The following is a 21,942-nucleotide window of genomic DNA, read 5'->3' on the forward strand; positions in this document are numbered from 1 at the left end:
GTCTGGTGATGCACTGAATAAATTACCGAGGAACAAAAAAACATGTCTTGCAAGTACTGCATTGAATTGTTACCAGGTAATTATTAACACATTGCATACACATCTCAGCAGGTACAAAACCAGACTGACCTTCTTTGGGTTTCAAGCAGATTCAAGCCTAGATATCACTATTTGGGAATCCCAGACCTATACCCCAAACTAAACTCCTCCCAAATTGTTATCAAGAAAACTTCATGCAAGTATCTATGAAAATTATCAAAATTGAGCTCAACTCAAGAGTCCTCACTTATTCATTCTCTCATGTTTTCCTTTTACCTATATAATACTATCTCAGTGGCTCAGACTTTGGGTATACTTTTTGTTTCCAAATTAACTTTTTAAATTCCTCAACAACTTGGTGCTAATAGTTTCAAGAAAAGTCACTATCTTATTAACCTGCCTGGGCCTTGCAAGCATCTTTAGTAAGATTTTTCCCTGTTACCACAATGGAGTAAAGCAATTGGCTATAAGTCACAGAGCTTTTAAGGCTGTGAGGCCCACTGCTGAAATATTCTATTGGGGAATGCTTGCCTGGTACCCACAACATCCCAGTTCTCCCACATATTGCAAGTGTTTCTATATAATCTTAGTTCAGCCTTCTAACAAAGGCTTTAAGATGCAGAAGAGCAGCCTGCGCATCCAAGCCACTCTCATTTTGTCAAAATTACTAGTGATGGTAAGTTTACGAATTGGTTATTTGCTAATATTGAACAGCTTGCTGACCAGTCTTATCTCATGATGGAACCAGAATAAAAATGATGAGAGGGGGGGAGGGAAAGAGAGAGGGAGAGAGAGAATGTATATGAAATTGATTTGTTCTCATAACCTAGATGTTTGTTTAGTTTATTATTTTTAAAATAACAGAAAAAAAAGCACAAAGATAATCATGATAAAAATACATACATTATCAAAGAAAATCGCACAACATGTACTTTTTTTAAAAGGTGTTTTTAAAACTCACTACTTAGAAGCTGAATAAAATATAGGTCTCCAGATGGCATATAATGTGGAAAAAGTAATTTATTTTAAAATCAAAGGAAAAAGCTTCCAGTCTTCACCTCTAGTACATAGAGATGTGGAACATGCCAACTTCAGGCTTGCTGGAGCTTGCTTACATAGCAGGAAACTATTATTTTCTTAGGTTAACCTAAGCTGCTAAACAGATGAGAGGGCTCTACAAATTATGTTTCTCAAGGAAGACAGAGCCTTCCTAATCACCTCATAACCAGACATTCTATATGAGACTGGTGAAAAACACTATTACTAAAAGTAGTAATAGTGATCACACATTAATTAACAGAATTGTATGTGTCTATTTACTGTTTGCTGAAGAGCAACTCAAATGAGTTAAATAATTAAAAATTAAAAAATATTCACCTCATATAAAACTGTTGTATTCCCATGCAGAAGAGGTCCATAGCAAATGTAAGAATGACCAACCACCCAGCCTAAATCAGATGCAGCCCACCAGACCTAAGAATGAGATATAAAATGTAATTACAATAAAGGCACAGATTTTCTTAATTGAAACATATTATATAAACTGAAATTACCTCTTTAGGCTTAAGTCCATATACAGCTGACATGGTCCAATTTAGCATGACTGCATAGCCACCTGTTGGTCTGACAACACCCTGAATGAAAGAAATTTGATATTTAAATAATTAATTAGAATTAAATGAACACTTACAGGAAATTACTATTCCTCTCCTTAATCCTAAGAGCTTTCAGAATTCTAAGCATAGGTTACAAAATACATAAATTTGTTCTTTATTCAGAATCTAGTTCTTATATGAAATATGGGGAATGTGTAATTCTACCATGGCAGGAGAAAAACTGAGATTCTGCAGTTTGGCTAATCCAAATGCATTTTTAAAAGCATGGTGAATATTCTGCAGTCTTCCAGATACTTCTGAACTTTAACAAGGGCATAATAAATGGATATATAGTTTAATAACACGTGGAAAGTCACAGGATTCCCATCCCTTTTGGGATCAGGAATAGATGTAGGAAGAACTTCACGTAACTGAAAGAAAACAAGATGTTCTCAGTTGAATCGCTACAAAATACAGTTAGTATTTTGGAGGTTTATAGCTTCCATTTTCTAATCCATACCATTTCTATGTGGAAATGGTACAGGCTGGAAAATCCACACTTTTGAACTGGCATAGTAACTATTTCTGGTATTTTATTGATGAAAACATCTTTTAGAGGGACATTTTATGGTTCAAATCATTGTTCAATTTAGTGTGTGCATATGAGGCAGAAAAGGAATGCAATTCAGTGCAATGAGGCAGCTGTTGCTTCCAACCCACATATACCCTTCTAACTTCAAAGAGGCCACCCATAGCTTAGCACTGCTGGCTTACCAGCTCCTCCCACGGCCAGAGAAACTGCTCCAATGGTTTAATTAATAGATCTAACACAGAACAACATTGGAGAAGACCAGGTCACTCTTGCTTAGGCACAGGTTGAACTCTAGCTTTTAAAAAAGTGGCCTTCCCTGCAATTTTGGACAATCTTGCCTGCCATTACCCAACCACCCTTATAAATCTTCAGAGGCAACTCAGTGACTGACTGGCCCAGTTCAATCACAGATCTGAGTCTGCAGCTGGCTAGTTTCACCACATTCCATTGCGTGTTTATAACTGCTCTGGGAGCCTCACATTGCCCCTTAACAGAAAGGGATTGGCTAGTTGAAGGGCAAATATAGAGGGGCAGAAGACATCTCCCCCCCCCCCAAAAAAGGCAGCAATGTTCACAAAGGGGGAGATGATTCTGGAACAGGTTGAACAGCAACAATATCTACCAAGGTGTATTTCAACAATAGCTAGAATAAGAACTGAAGTAATTGAGCCAGGAAAAGAAAAAAGGAATGCATTCTTCCTTCCCCAGTCCCAAATGTTGAAAAAGCTCTAGCCTAATAAGTTTGAAAAACTCAGCCTATTCCTCCTTGCCTCCTATCTTTTCCCAAACAACCCATTTACATCAAGACTGAATCAATTTTTTTACTACTGGTTCTGTGGGCGTGGCTTGGTGGGCATGGCAGGGGAATGATATTGCAAAATCTCCATTATCACCCCACTCCAGGGGAGAGATACTGCAAAATCTCCATTCCCACCCCACTCTGGGGCCAGCCAGAGGTGGTATTTGCCAGTTCTCTGAACTACTCAAAATTTCCTCTACTAATTTTCTAGAACTTGTCAGAACTTGCTAATTTCACCCTGGACTGAATATATCATAAAATAACAAATGAATTTTAGAGGTCATCTGGTGCCTGCCTACATCTTTTTAGGCAACTAGGAAATGCCTATGCTTGTTATGTTGCATAACCATTTTCTATCTCTTAGATTTACAGCTAAATGTACCTTTCCATTCTTCATTTTCATCTCTGTTACAGAAGGTGGCTGCATTGCTATGATCTCTCCTGTTGTTCTTATGGGAATTTTTAAACTTTTGTTGCTACTTCTTTACATACACTGTAATATTCCACTGATTTTGATCATATGCCACCAATATAGACAAGCTCAGGCCTTTAATCTTATCCCTCACTTCATACAGAAACAAATTTGTGCCAAATCAGTTAGAAGGATGAACAGAATTTGAACATCAAAACTAGGGAAAACTAAAGAGGGGGGGGGGAATGGTGTTAATGAAATTAACTTTAATTAACTATTGCCTGATCTAGAGTAGAACTTAACTTGTTTATAAGTATTTTCATTGAAATAGAGACTTACCTTGGGTGTACCAGTAGTTCCTGATGTATAAAGAATATAAAGTGGATGATCTGAATGTACAGGAACAGCATCACATGGCTTTGCTTTGGCCACTTCTTCATTCCAGTCCAAATCACGTCCTGGCTTAAGAGGAACAGCTCCCTGTATACAAGGTACTAACATTAGATCTTGTAAAAGCACATTTGGGCACACGCACAGAGAAAAGAATAAAACTAATAATAAAATCTTCTTCATGCAAGAATTTTAGTGAATATAATAGCACATATAAATGTATTTCAAGGCTGTAAAAGAACAGGACCATCAGACTAACATGATGAAATGCCAGAATCCAATGAAATTAGAGATTGCAATTAAGCTATTTAGGGAAATATGATTTAAAAGACTAGAGCAATAAAGAACATAAGCCTGGTTGCTATAATTACCATATTAGGGCGGCTATAAATCAGAACTCTTTCTGGTTGATGACTGATCATCTCCAATGCTTTCTCTAGAAGTGGCACATATTCCACTTTTCTTCCAGGTTCTATTCCAAATGTGGATGTTACAACCAGTTTGGGCTAAAAAAAAGAGAGTATATTATACATACATATATATGTATGAATGTACATATACTGTACATACATACATATACATGCATATGTATGTGCATAAACAAACTCAAGTCATACTAAGCACCAAGATCATACCTCCTTCTCCACAAGCAAAGAATCCACTCAGCATTGAAGAATCCCAGGATCTTTCCCCCACAATTATATGCATAAGTGCTTGTTTAAGTAGAAAAATGATGTGTGTGCATTTGCAGCAAGACAAAAGAATCAGTTGTTTTCATGTTTAGAATTACAAGTTGTTTCAAGTCTTGGATTCATCACCCTGTGGCATAAATATGTTTTTAAATTTAAATTAAAAACTTTTATTTTCCCCCAATATTTAGTGCAACCCACACACTAAAGAAACTGAGTGATTCTTAGCCTTATGCAAATAGTAGATACTGAACTCAGTATATCTTTTGCCTAACCTAGGAGTTTTGCTCATTACATCAAATTAGATGGTTCAATCAGTAATGCCGTATTAATCACAATTTAAAACTTGTGAGGGTATTAGGCATATCCTCTAATGCAGAAATTCACCAACCACTGAGTCTTTCTTTAGGTTTGTCCAAAAGGTCTGAAAGATTAAAGACTAACTTAACCTGTACAAATGGCAAGATTCCCAAAATATTTATTATTACAGTGAAAATGTTGCATGCAGACATGTTGCCTGTATATGTTAAGTCTGGGTAATTGTATATTGCTTGTATCTCTGCATTTCCCTTCAAACTACAACACTGTCTTTGCAAGTCTGCACATAGAAATGCAGCATATATTGTACTTTCGGTCATGTAATAAGGAAGGAGGATTTAGAATGGAACAGTTGGCAACATTCCAAGAAACTACCCAGAAGCGTTAACAAGATGGGAGAATATTATTTTCCTCAACAACTGCTAACCAAATCTGGTCCATCAGTTTTCTGGCTTCTTCCCCACATAACATTCAACCTTGTTCTGATTTGGGAAAGTTATCCTGTGATGGGTAAACAGAAAAAGCCCTGAGCCTTTTTACATCCTTTATTTCCAACATTTCACAGGATTAGAAAAAACAAAAAACAACAATATGAAGAAACCAAGTTTAATTTTGTTCTGCAGCTAACACTCAAACAAATCATCCTCTCCGGAATCTGAAAAAAATGCATTCACTTTTACTCCTACCTTTAAACTATACTTTCGGAATACTGATAGTCTAGAGAAAAACAAGATTTAGCCACAACATAATCATCTGCAAAGCAGGCAAGCACTAGTGCAGAAGCAGTTGGAATTCTTTCTTTTCAACACTGTAATTGATGAATATTACCTGTAAAAAAGATAAGAAACAAATTATCTATGGCCTATGATCATGACATCCAAATTCATATGTAGTGAACACATGGAAGAACTATCTTTAATAAACTAATTGCTAGAAGATCAAAGGAAATCTTATTAACATTACTGACAAAATCCATCATTCAATGCTATTATAACTTTTTTTTTAAATGAACCAATGTAATGACAAAAGTATACAAAATAACCAGCTAGCATCATCCAAAGCAGGATTAATCAACATGGCGTGTACATGTGTCAGAGTATCTAGCATCTAATAGGCTTCTTGCCTCAGGTGACTTTTTTAGAATAGTTTTGAGTGAAGAAGACATGAAAGCTGGAGGTGGTAGGAATAATAGAGAGTATCCTTTCAATATGTTTTATGCTTTATCACAGCATGCGCTCTATAGTTCAAACATGTCCAATGCTAAAAAAAAATGGACTCTTGATTGAAATGTTATATTGATCAGTTAAGCTTCTGCTAAGGGAGCATGCTATCCAAATTTAAATTCTGTCTAAATTCATGCTACCTGCTAAGTTCTCATGAATTCAGAAAAATCAAGACATAGCCTGAACTGAAAATGCATATACTATCCTTCTGCTTAAAGCCTAAATCAGCTTATTTATAAGTAAGTTGCTCTTTTAGGTGCAACTTGTAGGTATGAAATTATTCCAAAGCAAGTGTAAGCATTTTTTTTCACGGCTGAGTAACAAAATCTGTATTGCCTATTTGTGACATATAAATAATGTAAATGGCATCAGTTCTGATCTTCTCACACAATTAAGCTGGGAGAGATCTGTGAAAGAAAAGTTCATTTTTAAAGTATTTATCATACGACTGCCACATCCTCTCAGAATACAAGACATGTTTATTACCTTGGCATGATCAATGCGACTAGAAAGCTCTTTTGAAGCAAATCCACCAAAAATAAGACTATGTATAGCTCCTATTCTTGCACAAGCCAACATAGTGTACATTGTCTGTGGTATCATTGGCATGTAGATGACAACACAATCTCCTTTCTTCACACCGTGATTCAGCATAACACCAGCTAGCTTGGAAACCTGAAAATGTAGCAATTTACATTTATTGATATGAACTTAAAGTATGTGGTATTAATTATTGTTAGATTTTATTAAAAGAACCCATGTGATAAAGAGGTTAATTCCGTAGCATTGGGCTTACAGTATATACAGTATTGTACAGAGTAAGTTTTACTTTGATACAAAATCATATAGTAAAAGTCACCTAAACTTTTCACAAGCTTTCCAGACTATACAGTGTTGCCCCCATTTCACATCCATTTTTATAAAAGATGGAGTGGATATAGAGGTATATTACCAAAATTTGATGCAGAATATGTATTTTAAAAAATTAAAACAGGAGAGTTTAGGACTCAGGGGTGTCAAACTGGCGGCCCGTGGGCCAGATACGTCAGGCACAGGACACACCTACTGCAGCACTGCAAAGGGGAAAAAACATCACGAAAAGTCACCTGACAGTAATATGATGCTGCAAGTTTGACACACATGGCTTATATTATTTAATACTTAAGAGGTTCATTTTAATTTCCTTCTGTATTTAGTATACTAAGCTTGTATCTTTACACATTCAATCTCCGGGGGGGGTGTTGAATTAAGGTATTATTACACGTATGTTTTATTAATATTGTTATATTATATTTAGATTAGATTGTTTTCAAATGCTACTAACAATTTGTACTTTGTGAGTAATCCCATACATTTTTTTATGCTGGTTGAAGACCAAAATAAAAATGAATCAAGTTGCAATAATTTATGTGCTTATTTCTTGATACAGGCCAATTTACCTCTTAAGATATATGTCTGGTATCTCTACTTTTACAACACTAAGATTGATATTTTTACTATAAAATATTATTCTTTGAAAAGAATTCACATAAACATGGAACTTCACATTATAAACACATAGAAAAGACAGTATTTGGCTATGTTCTCAATTTGCATCACTTACAAATAAAACTGAATGAGTATCAATACAGAATACAGAATTTGATATGCAAGGGTTTTCATGCAGAGCTCCTGTAGAAAGAAAAATCAAACAAATACACAAAAATATTTACAAGGCCCAAAGGCATTTCAATTCATCTGTCCTTTGATATAGTCTCTTGTATTTCTATTGTAGGCAATCAACTTGCATTTTATGTAGGCAATTGACTTTTTATTTTCTCCTAGTCTCTAAACACCTGTCAGAAAAACAAAATATCCCTATCCAATATCAGAAAAAAGCAACTTATCAACAGTAAATGTGCTATTCCTGTTTTAAAATATTAGTTGCAACATCCTTTCAGAAAGAAAAAAGTCCTTAGCACCCTATATGTGCAGTGAGTGCAATATAGCTTGTTCCTTGCAAAATCACAAAGCATGGATTGAAGAAATAGATTGTTCTTTTCAAATCCTTCCTAATGGGGAAAGAAGGAGGGAGTTGTGTAACTTGCTCAGAAGGCATTGTAAGTCAAAGACTACCTATATAATGTAAAAAACTGAGAACCACATAAATACTTAAATAATGAGTAAAAGCAATACAATATTCTTAGAAATCTTCTAAGTCAGAGGTCAGCAATATGCCTGCCTTTACAAGAACACTATGTTTGAGTATGTATGTATGTATGTATGTATGTATATGTGTGTGTGTGTATGTATGTATGTATGTAAGTATATGTATATGTATATGTATATGTATATGTATATGTATATGTATATGTATATGTGCGAGAGTGAGCTTGCATTGATGATACAAGCATTCTCACAATCCGATGGACCACTTCACGAATCTCTAATTCCTAGGCTGCTTTGGCAATGAGACACACACACACTGCAGACTGGGTGAAAATGGTGGTTTCTGGCTAAACCAGAACACTTTTTATTAGGAAAGTTCAAAGAAAGCTAGTCAGCAATTTAATACAAACAAAGGATCTCTCAGTATGTTACAAATCACTTCTTGATTACACATTCTGGCAGAAAGGCAGGGAGGAGGGACAAAAGGTACTGTTGTTCTGATTAGAAAGTATAGAATTGTAAATCATACAGAAAGCTTCATTAGGCATATGGGAGTGACTGATTTGTTACACGAGGCGACAAAGGATGCAAGGCTAATTCTGTGTGTTTATATCTCAGATAATAGAGGCCTCTCATCTCTGGTGTATCTGTGTATTGCTATTCACATAGACACTCGAAATGAATTCGGCTTCCTTATCTAAAAGCTTTCCCAGGACTGTTTTCTCCATATGGCTTTTGGCAAATGTTCACTGGGATCAATTGATCCAGATAGATATTCTATCCTATCCTATTGATCCCAGCTAATTTCACCCAGCCAATTATGGGGTAGTTTCCCACATCTCCTCCTTTTTTATTTTTTAAATGGAGGCAATTGCCATGGGTTGTTTCTTTCTCACAAATCCCCCTTCCATTGGATATCCAGGGATTATTAATTCTGATGTATTGACACTTATTAATAATGCGTGATGCTTCTGGATAGTCGCGTCCGCAATACTCTGCATAGTGGATCTCAATAATGGTATTATGCATGGCAACATAGTTAATCCCAAAAATATCATCCCAATAAAAAATAAACCTTGCTTCCAATTGTTAAAAATACCTCCAAGCCAACCGTCAGTGTCCAATATGCCTTTCCAAGTTTGTACAGGAACATGTGCAGTTTGTATCATAGTTCGAGTTATTTTTTCTATCACAATTCCAGAATCATCAATTTGTATACAACAATTACTAAGATTAAATTTACCACACACTCCGCCTTCGGCAGCGAGCAAATAGTCTAAGGCTAAACGATTTTGCATAATATAAGTTCTTGACAATACACTTTCTTTTGCAAGCTTAGTTAATGCCAATGCAGTTTCATTTGTAATTATTTCTAATACAGCTTGTAATCTAATAATGCGATTTATCATATATATCGGCGTTCTATATCCCCACGATCCGTCTTGTGCCCACGTCGCGGGATCATAATATGCAATAATTCTCTCAGGGGGCCACTCATCATCCTTCCAGTTACCTATTTTTATCCCTTTAGCAAGATCTATTGTACGTTTACGTCTTTCAAGAGTATCATATACAGGGACTCCCAGTTTTTGTTTTTTCTCTATAGGCATTAGGAAGAATGAAGGCTGAATCGCCCCCAAGATGCATGACCCATACCACCCCGCGGGTAACATATTATAGGCAAAATTACCACATATCCAATATAACCCATCAGGTGAATTCCACACAATAGTATCATTTTCAGGGTCTGAAAGTCCTCGTAACTTAGTTACTTCCAGCAATGAGTTTTCAGGTTTGGTCATATTAGTTTGTGAAACCCAAGTGTTATTTTCCCACTCATTAGAACATTTTAAAAATCCCATAGGTTTATTTCTTTTAGTCTGATTATTGTTATTTCTGGTATAACATATGTGACCTATTATATGAGAGGTAACTTGCCAGGTTTCATTGAAGTTGTTATTAAAGGTGAAGTTCCCTTTCCATTGTGCTATTTCAGTATAGTTTGCTTCTTGTACATGCCATGGCCAGCGATCTCCCATAGTGGTTCCTCCACATACAAAACAATTTTTTAACATAAGTTCTGTAGCAACTTCTTGAGCCAAATTAATAAACATATTTTTTGCTTTTGGAGGTGTAGGTAGATCGTTAAGTTTAGCAATCTCCTGCTCATAACTCCAAAAAAACTTTACAGGTTGATTTGTCAATTTTGTTGCTTCAGTCTTTACAATAATATATCCATAAGGATCCTTTCCTGCTTTATCTATACCAATACCATAATGATAGTATCGGGTACCTAAAGTACCTGCTACCTGCGCAGAAAGGCAGAGTGGTGTGCAGTGATGGGATTGACAATCAGTAGTGACTGGAGTAATAGAAAGATCGAAATTATTAGGTCCATAGCCACTTGTATACCAATATACACTCGGTTGGGTATAGCCTCCATGTGCTGAAAGTGTCGAGCGAGTGAATAAATATCTATGGTTTTGGATGTATGATTGTTCCCACGACTGTCCTCCACAGGTTACCCCCGCGGATCCTGTTCCTTGCCCTATATCAATTGCTAAACATGTATCAAAACAAACAATGACAGGTGCCATTCCCTTTGAAACATTATGGGCTATGTACCCTGATAATCTTTGTGCTGTAAGAAATTGATGTTTTAAACTAGATCCTCCTTTATAGCCATAAACATAGATGCTACTTGTTATAGGTCCTACCGCTTTTGGTTCATAACATTGTATCCCATTTGGTGTATAGCACTGATTGTATTGTGTATTGTTATGTGTGCATGGTGGTATTAAGGTTCCATTGCATTCAGGTTTCATAGTATAATATATTAAGGTCATGGAAATTGTTTTGCCTTGTTTGGTTTTTTGTAAACAGGCTGTGCAAATGTCCTCTTTTATCTCTCTTTTTGTAAGGTGGTGAGAGTTGTCTCCTCCTATCTCTTGTTGATAACTCAATAGTGTTAAGAACCACTCACTAACTGGGGGAAATTTTATACTTGCCCTTGAAGTTACTTCTGTTTTTATCATTTTATTAGGTAACCCTTTTTGGTATTGTGTGCATTGATACCAACCTATAGAATTCTCTGTAATTTTTATTCTAATATGTGAAGAGCAGCCATTCTCTTTCGGGTGTGAAATACCTCTCACATTTTGGAATGCCTTTTTGAATTTTGCAGGCAAAAATTGCCATGTAATTAAACACGCTGCAGCTGGATTTTTCAAATAACAAGTTAAGGTAACTTGTGTATTGGCTTCTCCATATGTATTGTGAGGGTAGATGCATATCCCTTGAGAATTGCAGTTTTCCCCATTGGAGTATGGAATGATCGCTCTTTTTGAGCGGTTGTGTGTGAAAGGAATTTCTTGAATATCCTCCACTATTCCCTTCTTATTTTTGCGTTCATATTCACATGCCCCCCATATGATTAAAAGCACAATTCCCATCCCCAACATCATTAGCAAAAGGTGCAACATAAAATGCTTACAAGACATCGGAGGAGCCCAAAAATCCCAAAATCCCATTTCCTGTCCAGGCGAAGGTCCTCTGAAAAATGGGCATCGGGGCTGACGTACTCTGGGAACATATGACCGGCCAACGACCTGTTCCGGACGGATTTTCATCTTGAGTACTAGATATCAAAAGAGGGGTCAATAGATCTTACGTGATAATGGTTATAAAAAGGATTGTCAATAGTTAGTTGTACTGTTGGTGTGATACGAAGTTCAGTGTGAGAAGGATTGGTATAGGAAAAATTTTCCTCAAGATACTGTTCAATTATCACAATGTCACACGGGATCCTGCAGTGAGTGCACAGCTCACAGGAATAACAGTGGGAGCAGCAGCAATTCTAGTCGTCTGTTGTTTGAAACAAAAGGGATAGGCTTGCTTCGGGATCCTTTTTATCATCTGTCTTCACTGGTCTCTCATGAAACGGTCGTATGCATCTTCCAGGAACCCACAACACTCTGTTCCGGGAGTTGCACAGCAGCGTATCCACGTCCCCAAGTAACGAGCTCCACTGGGCCCTTCCACTGAGGGTCTGGCAATTGTCTGTAATAAACAAGAGGGCGGGGAGAGACTACGCTATTCTGAAAATGTCTTTCCCCAGCTGTGGAAGCTATGGGTGAGCCTGTAAGATTTAAAAAATTCTGTGTGTATAAGGCTTTACTCAAACGGTTTTGGATTTCAGGCAGCCCTATCTTAAAGGGGCCTTGCTGTTTATCAAGCATCATTTTTAGTGTTAAATTTGCTCTTTCTACAATTCCTTGTCCTTGGGAATTGTATGGGATGCCAAATTTATGGACAATTTTCCATTGATCACAAAAGGTAGCGAATGCAGCGCTACTATATGCGGGTCCATTATCTGTTTTAATCTCCAGGGGGCTTCCTAAAACTGAAAAGGAGCGCATACAATGGTTGATCACTTGTTTGGTTGTTTCCCCCCGCTGTGGGCTTGCAAAAATAAAACCTGAAAAGGTATCCACTGTGACATGAATATATTTCCAGGGTGCGAAAGAAGGGTATTGTGTGATATCCATTTGCCATATCTCACATCGTTTAATTCCTCGGGGGTTAACTCCCATAGGAATTGCGTTACCTTGCCTGCTACAGGTTGAGCACTGCTGGATGATCGCTACAGCCTCAGTTTTTGAAATTCCAAACATCTTCACTAAGGCTTTTGCATTTTGATGAAAATACTCATGGCTTTCCCATGGAGTTGCAAATCCAATAAAACTTTCCCTAGCGGCTTTGTCTGCATAATCATTTCCCTCTGTTAGCATTCCAGGAAGTGACTGGTGACTCCTAATATGAGCCACAAAATATTGAAATTTTCTATCCATAATTAATTGCTGTAACTGTAAAAACATATCTAACAATTGCTTATCTAGGGTTGGTGAAAGATAGGCATCAAACAAGTTATTAATCACTTGGTAAACATACAATGAATCCACAATTAAATTAAATGTTTGGTCTTTTAATTTCTCAAATGCTAATATGGATGCAGCCAACTCAGAACGCTGTGCTGAACTCTGAGGGTGCGTGTGGTAAGTTATCCACTGTCCTGAGATTTGATACACACATGCACCCCTGTTCTTAGTTCCGTCAGCAAAAACTGTAACTGCATTTTTAATTGGCAGTTTACTTTGTAAGGAAGTCAATTGTAAATGTTGTAGATTCAGTAACAAAAACCTATAATCTGTGGGATAGTGGTATTTAATTGTCCCTAAATAGTCACTTAAGGCCAATTGAAGTGCGTCTGATATTTGAAAATATTTTTCCCACCAAGGTAGTGGATATGGAATGTAAAAAGTTTCTGGATCCGTTCCCAGTGTAGCTCGAGCTCTCTCTCTTAACTTTATAATTATCTGGGATAACAATAGAGGTTTTGTTGAAACTGTTCTCCCCGGGCTGTTTGCTAAGTGTATCCATTCAATCACTAACACTTTGTTCTGTTGTGTTTGCAACAAACACCCTGTGGGCAAGTTTTTGGTATTGAAAATAGCAGCTGAGATAGGAACGTGTGAAACCATCCTGTCTACCCAGGTCTTTGTTAAGGCTGCCTCAATCACCTGAATACACTCTTTTTCTTTGTCCCCTATGGTTAGTATAGCAGCAGGCTCCTTTCCTCCTGCCAGCAATGCAAATAAGGGTTGTAATTGACTCGTAGTTAATCCCATGTAAGGATGTGCCCAGTTAATTGAACCCAAATATTGTAACTGCACCAAACTACATTTATCCATTTCAGGTAGTTTTGGAATTACTGGTGAGGCATGAGATGTCATGATTCTATGTCCCAAATATAAATATGGTGGCATAGTTTGAATTTTTTCTGAAGCAATTTTAAATCCTTTATCATTAAATACTTGTGAATGTGCATCCTGTGCATTCTTTTCTATTGCTAGCAAGATATCATCCATGTAGTGGTAGAATAGGATACCTTTATACTTGGCTCTAAAATGTTTTAAAATATTATTAATATAATATTGACAAAGCGTTGGGCTATTTAGCATTCCCTGGGGTAAAACTTTCCACTGATACCTTACTGTTGGCTCACTATAATTTAGTACAGGAATTGTAAATGCAAATAATACTCTGTCCTTCTTATGTAAAGGTATTGAGAAGAAGGCATCTTTTAAATCAATAACTGTTAAAGCATAATTTTGAGGAATGATATTAGGATTTGGTAATCAGCATTGCAGGGGTCCCATGGGACAAATCACTTCATTTATCTTTCTTAAATCTTGAAGCATTCTCCACTTCCCTGATTTTTTCTTAATTAAAAATACAGGAGTATTATAAGGGTTATTTGACAATTCTATTTTTTTTATCTAATAACAACTGTTGCACAATTTCTTTTAAGGCTTCTAATTTAACAATAGGGAGGGGCCACTGTTCAATCCAAATTGGGTCATTGTTTTTTAATGTAAGTTTCATTAAAGGGTCCATTTCATTTATTCTTAATACAAAACATTCATTACCATCAGTTCAAAAAGCTATATGTAAGCCAATGAGCTCTATTTTCTTACTGTCTCTCTCCCTCTAGGTCTGAAAGCAGTTACACACACACTTCTTTCTCTCCCCCCTTCTCCTGTTTCCTTCCAAGGAAAGGCTCAGGGGGAAAAGGGGGGGTGGAACTCACCCACGCAATCACTTTAAGTTAGCTCAAGGCTGAACAATTCTACAAACGGCTATCCTGCTCTTTAAAACATGCTTTCTCTCAACAAATTTGGAAATGATAACACAAAAGCATACACACATCCCATTAAACAGCTTTGCAACTTACTGTTTCTTTATATGAAAGAAATCAAAGTACGTGCATACCAACTTTTACCATTTAACATATATTAACACTGCAATCAAACTGCTTGTGTAAATTAATTTCACATGCAAAATCCTTTGTCATGCATTCTTCAAACAGCGAGGAATTTCAGAGAGCAGTTTAAATCCTAACTACTCTTCTCACTCTCCCGGCTTCAAGCCAAAGCCCATTTACAAACTTCAAACATCAATTTAATTCAATTCTCCTCTTTCTCTTTACCTCTATTCACTTTCTTTTCTTTCTCTCTACCTCTCTCTCACTCTTTTTTCACTCTTTCTCTACCTTATTCCAAAGTTAGGGTTGCCCCAAACTGAGACAACAAATCTCTCCCCCACAAGTTAACATGCAATTTTAAAACAACCGGTCGGATACGTGCCTTAATTACAGAACCTGGGATGGACACCTAAGAATTTTTTTTTAACAGACATTACATCAAAGTAATCAAGTCCAATTACCTAGGTCTTCCCATTCAGTCAGGCTTTACCTCATTACTTACTAAATTTCTTACTTTTGCTCGAAGTTATGCCCATTCTATCTCCTTAAACACATCATTTGCATCTGGGTGGGGCTCGAGCTCTACTTTTCTTTTAAAAGACAACTATTACAGCTGCAACAATTTTTATCTGATGGTGGCCAGAAAGTCAGCAAATTTGTTACAAAATTGAACACTTTAAAATCCCTGTCTTTTGGATTGAAGACATCTTATCTACAATTACCTTGAGGGTGCACAAAAACTTAGGCACACATATATGCATGCACAAAAACATTTTTTCTCCATTCCAATTCAGATCTGACACGGGCTTTTGTAATTAGAGCTGCAAAGAGTGCATGTTTCTGAGAAATGAAACATCTGTGAAAAAGTTTCAGGTGCTCAGGCAGAAAAGTGTGCTTAAAGCAACAAAAGAAAAATTAGATGAGTCAGTAAGAAAGGAGTAACAAGAACTCCTTGAGACAAGAAATGAAATAGAGGTAGCCAGAATCACCGGAAGAAATAGGAAGAGCCAGGCAGATTCACTTGCCAAGAGATTGAAATAAGAAGGAAAATAAAAGACAGCCTTTTGTGTGGGGCTGGCCGAATGCCCCAAAATTAATCTCCCGACTGTGAAACAGGCAGAAGCGTAACGTTGAGAAGCTTCAAAGGCATACATACAAGGGAAAAGAAAGCCTTGGATTCAGAGTGAGAGTGTGAATTTAGAAAAGAGGTTTCTGAATATAGCGGGGGGGTGTCTGGTCCCCCCATCACGGCTTGTTCATGAGTTTTTAAACATTCCGCGACGATCTGCCAAGTGGAAAGTATTTTTGCTGCTGAGTACCATTCATTTGGCAATAAAACATAATTTTCAGACAAACTCTGCAATAAACCTTGCACATATGGAGACAATAAGCCGTAAGTTACTATGGCTGATTTTAAATCTTTTAAAATATTATGTGACAAGGGGGTGAACACAGGATTTTTTCCTGCAAAATCAACAGGAAAAGCAGCCATTAATTTTAGGTCCTCCAGTTTCACGTCCTCCCCACTTCTCTTTTTTTGCATTCCTGCAGTGAGGAGACCGAGTGAGCACTCAGTACTTTTTAAAACTGGATAAATATTAGATTTTTCTTCCTGAGGAGCCTGTTGTTTGATCTCCTCTTTTATCTTTTCTACAATCTCTGATGTGATTTCCTCTTTTACCTTTTCTACAATCTCTGTTGTTACTTCTTCATATTTAGGAGGGATATCAGATTTTTCTGGGGTGTTGGATTTTTCTTCTTGAGGAGTTTGCTTTAAAATCTCCTCTTTGCTTTCCCTTTTCTCTCCCCCTATAGCCTTTGTTGTTATTTCCTCATACTTGGGAGGGGCAGTGGGGTTTAAAGATGCTAATTCATCTGCCTGCTTTTTGGAAAGCGTGAATGTGTCTCCGTTATCCTTTAATATAATTTTGTGAGCTCCAACTATTTGTCTAATTTCCTTAAGGTGAGCGATCTGCTCTTTAGACAAATGTCCAATTTCCTTAAGGCGAACCACCTGTTCTTTAGATAAATCTGTCCCCATACTTACGGATTGGCCTGGGTAAGAGATGGGGGTGTTGGGCACGCGATGAGTCCGTTCGACCTGTCCGGGCCTCCCTGCGTCGCACCTCGACTGATTCCTGGCGTTGTGAAATGGATCACGTCGGAGGTCACCACTTGCGAGAGTGAGCTTGCATTGATGATACAAGCATTCTCACAATCCGATGGACCACTTCACGAATCTCTAATTCCTAGGCTGCTTTGGCAATGAGACACACACACACTGCAGACTGGGTGAAAATGGTGGTTTCTGGCTAAACCAGAACACTTTTTATTAGGAAAGTTCAAAGAAAGCTAGTCAGCAATTTAATACAAACAAAGGATCTCTCAGTATGTTACAAATCACTTCTTGATTACACATTCTGGCAGAAAGGCAGGGAGGAGGGACAAAAGGTACTGTTGTTCTGATTAGAAAGTATAGAATTGTAAATCATACAGAAAGCTTCATTAGGCATATGAGAGTGACTGATTTGTTACACGAGGCGACAAAGGATGCAAGGCTAATTCTGTGTGTTTATATCTCAGATAATAGAGGCCTCTCATCTCTGGTGTATCTGTGTATTGCTATTCACATAGACACTCGAAATGAATTCGGCTTCCTTATCTAAAAGCTTTCCCAGGACTGTTTTCTCCATATGGCTTTTGGCAAATGTTCACTGGGATCAATTGATCCAGATAGATATTCTATCCTATCCTATTGATCCCAGCTAATTTCACCCAGCCAATTATGGGGTAGTTTCCCACATATATGTATATGTATATGTATATGTATATGTATATATTCACAGCATGTTTTCAGTTACACTTAAATCCTCAGAATTCTCTTGACCTATCAAAGTTTTATAGCAAAGCCATAAGTAATATATCCACTAATTTTTCTTACGTGGCCCCCAGACCCACCAGAATGCTGGTGGATTTCAGCAAACATTTTGACTTTTTTCCAGTGTCAGAAGTTGAGATAATAGCCAAAATGGGTACCTAAAGCTTTGCAGATACTTAATACATTTATTTCACCCTGTATAATTACTGAAACCTCTTCCAGAAAGGGTTATAAATATCCCAAAACTTTCAAGCTATCTGATATCTTGTCTTGTAAGTACAAGACATTGTTATATAATTTATTTTTTGCTATTTTAAAAAAATGATGGAATTTTTTTACCTTTGGATTAAATCATTATAACTTAAAGGAACATCCTATTTTCTTTTAAGTCTGATTCTTCCATTAGCACATTTTCTTCTTGTAGCTTTCAGTAAGCAATGCCTGTGAAGTAGTTACTTTGGTTTCTCCTCCTATGAATTCCAGTTAAAATAACTTATTTCACAGAGTTGGCCTGTAGCCAGTGAAGTTTGGAAAATGGATTGAAGGAGGAGAATGGAGTTTATTTCCCAGCTCCTAATTTGGATTGCTTGTTCTAAATTAAAATAAGTTCATAGAAGTTAACACTTCATTCTTCTCCAAGTAGTACAGGTAGATGGCATTACTCTTCCTCCATAAAATCAGGCCACTGGCTCAGCATGATATAAGCAATAGAGTGGCTTATTTTTATCCTCCTCTGAAAGTACATTCTAGATGTATATTATATAAGCAAGAGAATGAAAGAAGAAAAAGAAGTCCTTTGACAAGTGAAACCATACAGAATGCTCACTTAACTTGTCTGGATGATGTAGCTATTTCTTCTACTGAGAAAATACAGCAAAACATTTATCCTAACTATTGAGTTGAGGAAAAGGCATAAACCCAATTAATAGGCATATCACCACGCCTCCTAGGTGCCCTGGGAAATAAATTTGAATAAATGGTTTATCTATGCTACAATATTAAAGTGGAAAAGGCAATTTAGAGGATAAAGAGTGAAAATCCAAACTGAAGAAATCACCAAAATCACCAAATTCCACTGCATTTGTGGAATAGAGAGGAATTAAAGGAACTATTGGTCTACTTACACTACATTAAAAACAGAAGGATGTTATTTTATTTATTGTGACACTTGCCTGTAAAACTGATTTCAACCTTGATCTATTCATTTCATGAATACATCCAGATTGTTTTCTGGGAAATAAAATAGAAGTGTTCTATCATTGTCATCTTCTAGTATATATTCCCTAGTCTACTGGGGAATTTTTGATCTCACATCCAGATATTAAACAGGTTTGTCCCTGCTTACCTGTTCAAAATCAGATTAAACTTACCCTGTACCTGGTCTAAAAAATATATCAATCCAAAAAAAGTATTTTATAACATATATCAGTCAATAATTCAGTACAACCAGACAAAATAATAAGTGTCTCATGTTAATGGATTTTAAAACTTTGTATCTGTGTGTCAGTAAGCTAATGGTATCTAAACCAGCATAACAAAGTAAACACTTTAAATATTGATAATTATAAATTAAGGAAATATCAAGCATCAAAATATTCATTACATGTACCTTTTGCTTGATGTCATGGGCAAACTGTTGACTTGGAAGAGCTTAGAGATTCTATCTTGCATATAGTGGCACACTGCACATGATCATGTATTTAATTCAAAAATGGAAAATTGGATATTTTTGAAATTATGCAACTGGGCAGAGCAAAAAGGCTTTTAAAATGAAGTTCTTACAACTCTCTTTTAGAAATGAAAGACCTATACTCTTTTAAGAATGACAAAATCACAATTTATTGAGAAGGTACTTTTGTTAATATTCTTAGCCAAGTTCCATTCATAGGAGCCTGAAGAGCAAATATATTAGTTATGTTTGGCAACTGTCTTTTTCTTAGAAATTTCCCCACATTCTTGTACTACATAAATGCACTTTCTTGAACTTCTTTAAATAAGTCTTCTGGGATATGGGCCAGATCAGTATTCATTCAGAATCAGATTGTGGATGGTGGTTGCTTTCTTATTTTACTAACATGGCATTTGCTGCACCATGAATAATTTCAAAATTGAGCTACCTGATCTAGAAAATCTGGAAGGCATCAACAATCTGCTGGATTTAGATCTAAACCTGATTATCATACAGAACTATTCCTATAGTTTTCCAAATCCTACAGCCTACAGTGCATACAGAAAGTATTCAGACCCTCTTCACTTTTGTCAATTTCATTGTGCTGCAGCTTGATTTTTACAGTTGTTGAAATTCATTTTTTTTCTCATTAATCTACATTCGGTACGCCATAATGACAAAGTGAAAACGGAATTTTAGAAATATCTGTAAATTTATTAAAAAGAAAAAACTGAAATATCATCGGCATAAGTATGCTGACCCTTTGCACTATACCTATCGTCAATCTTTATTGAAACAATAACCTTTATAAATAGGACTAAAACAGATGCAATCTGAAAACATATTTAAAGCTGCTCATAGAAGACAGATGCTTTTATCTATATAATACAGAACTGTACAAAGAAACCAGTACACCACTTTGTGGTTTGATCATCTCCACTCATACAGCTTTTCGGTTATACAAACATTACATTGACATTCAGTTCAATATTCAGTACAAATTAATTATACATCCTCTTATTCTATGGTAAAAATCTATAATTAAAGACAATCTTCTAATGACTTTCAATTGTTAACCTACTGCACTGTCACATTACATGTAATTAAACTGAAAAGATTAAAAATAGTAAATAGCCACAGCAGGGGGCAGCATCTCTCTGACCTCAGCTAATCTCAAAAAGCTAAAGTCAGACATGAAGGGCACTTGTATAAAAGGGGTGCAGATTAAATTGGGAAACCACATTAACTATGGTCAAGAAAACAACATGGATGTATCTGTACAGTCATTAGGAGTCAAACTCAACTCAAGAGAAACTTTATGAGAAAACAAAGAAGAGAAGGGTCTCAGTGGTAGAACAAACTCAGTAACAACATAGAGCAACTGTTTTCTGTTTCAAATGAACTCTAAAAGAATTTATTTATTTGCAATTATCTATTTTGTGTATTTGGAATGTTATAAGCATCATGATGTCATTATTGTCATTCAGTTTTAGATAGATAGATAGACAGACAGACAGACAGACAGACAGACAGACAGACAGACAGACATGTTTTCGTAGATGTTCACAGGTGTAGGTATGCTGGTCTTGTGGTATTCGAGTCTTTTGCCATGTAAGATTGAGATTGTTTTGGCAACGTTTTTCAATCTTACATGGGAAAAAACCTGAATACAACAAGACCAGCATATTATCTTTACATTTATATTATATTTAGATTTAGATTATTTAGATTATTTAGATTTAGATTATTTAGATATTTATAAATATATAAATATTAATATCAATATAAACATCAATATTAATAAAGTATTGATATCAATATCTAGATCTATATTTATATTCATAATCATATTCGTATTCATAATTATATATTTATATTTATATTACTTATATTTATATTTTTTATATTTATATTTTTTATATTTATACATACCTGTTCAAGAACTTCACTGTAAGTTATAAACTCTTTCATATTTGTTACAGGACTGTCATAGATAATAGCAATTTGATCCCCTTGTCCATTCTCAATGTGGCGATCCAGAGCATTATAGCAAATATTCAGCTCTCCTCCAACAAACCTAAAAAAGGAAAATGGATTGGAAAATTAGATTTAAATACCAATATGGTAGGCATCTGATTAAATAAATCAATTTTTCTTTCCTCATTTTTTACAATTTGTGTAACATCATTTACAAGCATTTAGTACTAACAAATTTAATTGCAATTCCTATATAATATCCAAAGAATGTATAGGTATCAAAACCAACCTAATTTTATATTAGAATTAGATTACTGTGCAGAAATATGTATATATTATGCTAAAGCACAAGCAGAAAATGTTGGGTGTAGATTTGAGTAATTATTTAAT

General features: G+C 36.0%; 1 protein-coding gene across 3 annotated transcripts in view; it reads right to left on the minus strand.

Moving 5' to 3' along the window:
* ACSS3 (acyl-CoA synthetase short chain family member 3) overlaps window positions 1–21,942 on the minus strand; it is a 55,937-nt gene that overhangs the window by 27,407 nt on the left and 6,588 nt on the right. For 2 of the 3 annotated variants that reach the window (XM_032221048.1, XM_032221049.1), the window contains 6 exons: window positions 21,508–21,652; window positions 6,544–6,732; window positions 4,199–4,333; window positions 3,777–3,917; window positions 1,593–1,673; window positions 1,417–1,512 (listed from right to left, as the gene is read on the minus strand). In XM_032221048.1, coding sequence (XP_032076939.1) covers window positions 1,417–1,512; window positions 1,593–1,673; window positions 3,777–3,917; window positions 4,199–4,333; window positions 6,544–6,732; window positions 21,508–21,652 — 787 coding nt within the window. Of the gene's footprint in view, window positions 1–1,416; window positions 1,513–1,592; window positions 1,674–3,776; window positions 3,918–4,198; window positions 4,334–5,520; window positions 5,663–6,543; window positions 6,733–21,507; window positions 21,653–21,942 lie in introns of those variants that run through there. The other variant, XM_032221050.1, reaches the window with a different exon arrangement.

Source organism: Thamnophis elegans, chromosome 7 (assembly GCF_009769535.1).
Source record: "Thamnophis elegans isolate rThaEle1 chromosome 7, rThaEle1.pri, whole genome shotgun sequence".
Taxonomy (NCBI): domain Eukaryota; kingdom Metazoa; phylum Chordata; class Lepidosauria; order Squamata; family Colubridae; genus Thamnophis; species Thamnophis elegans.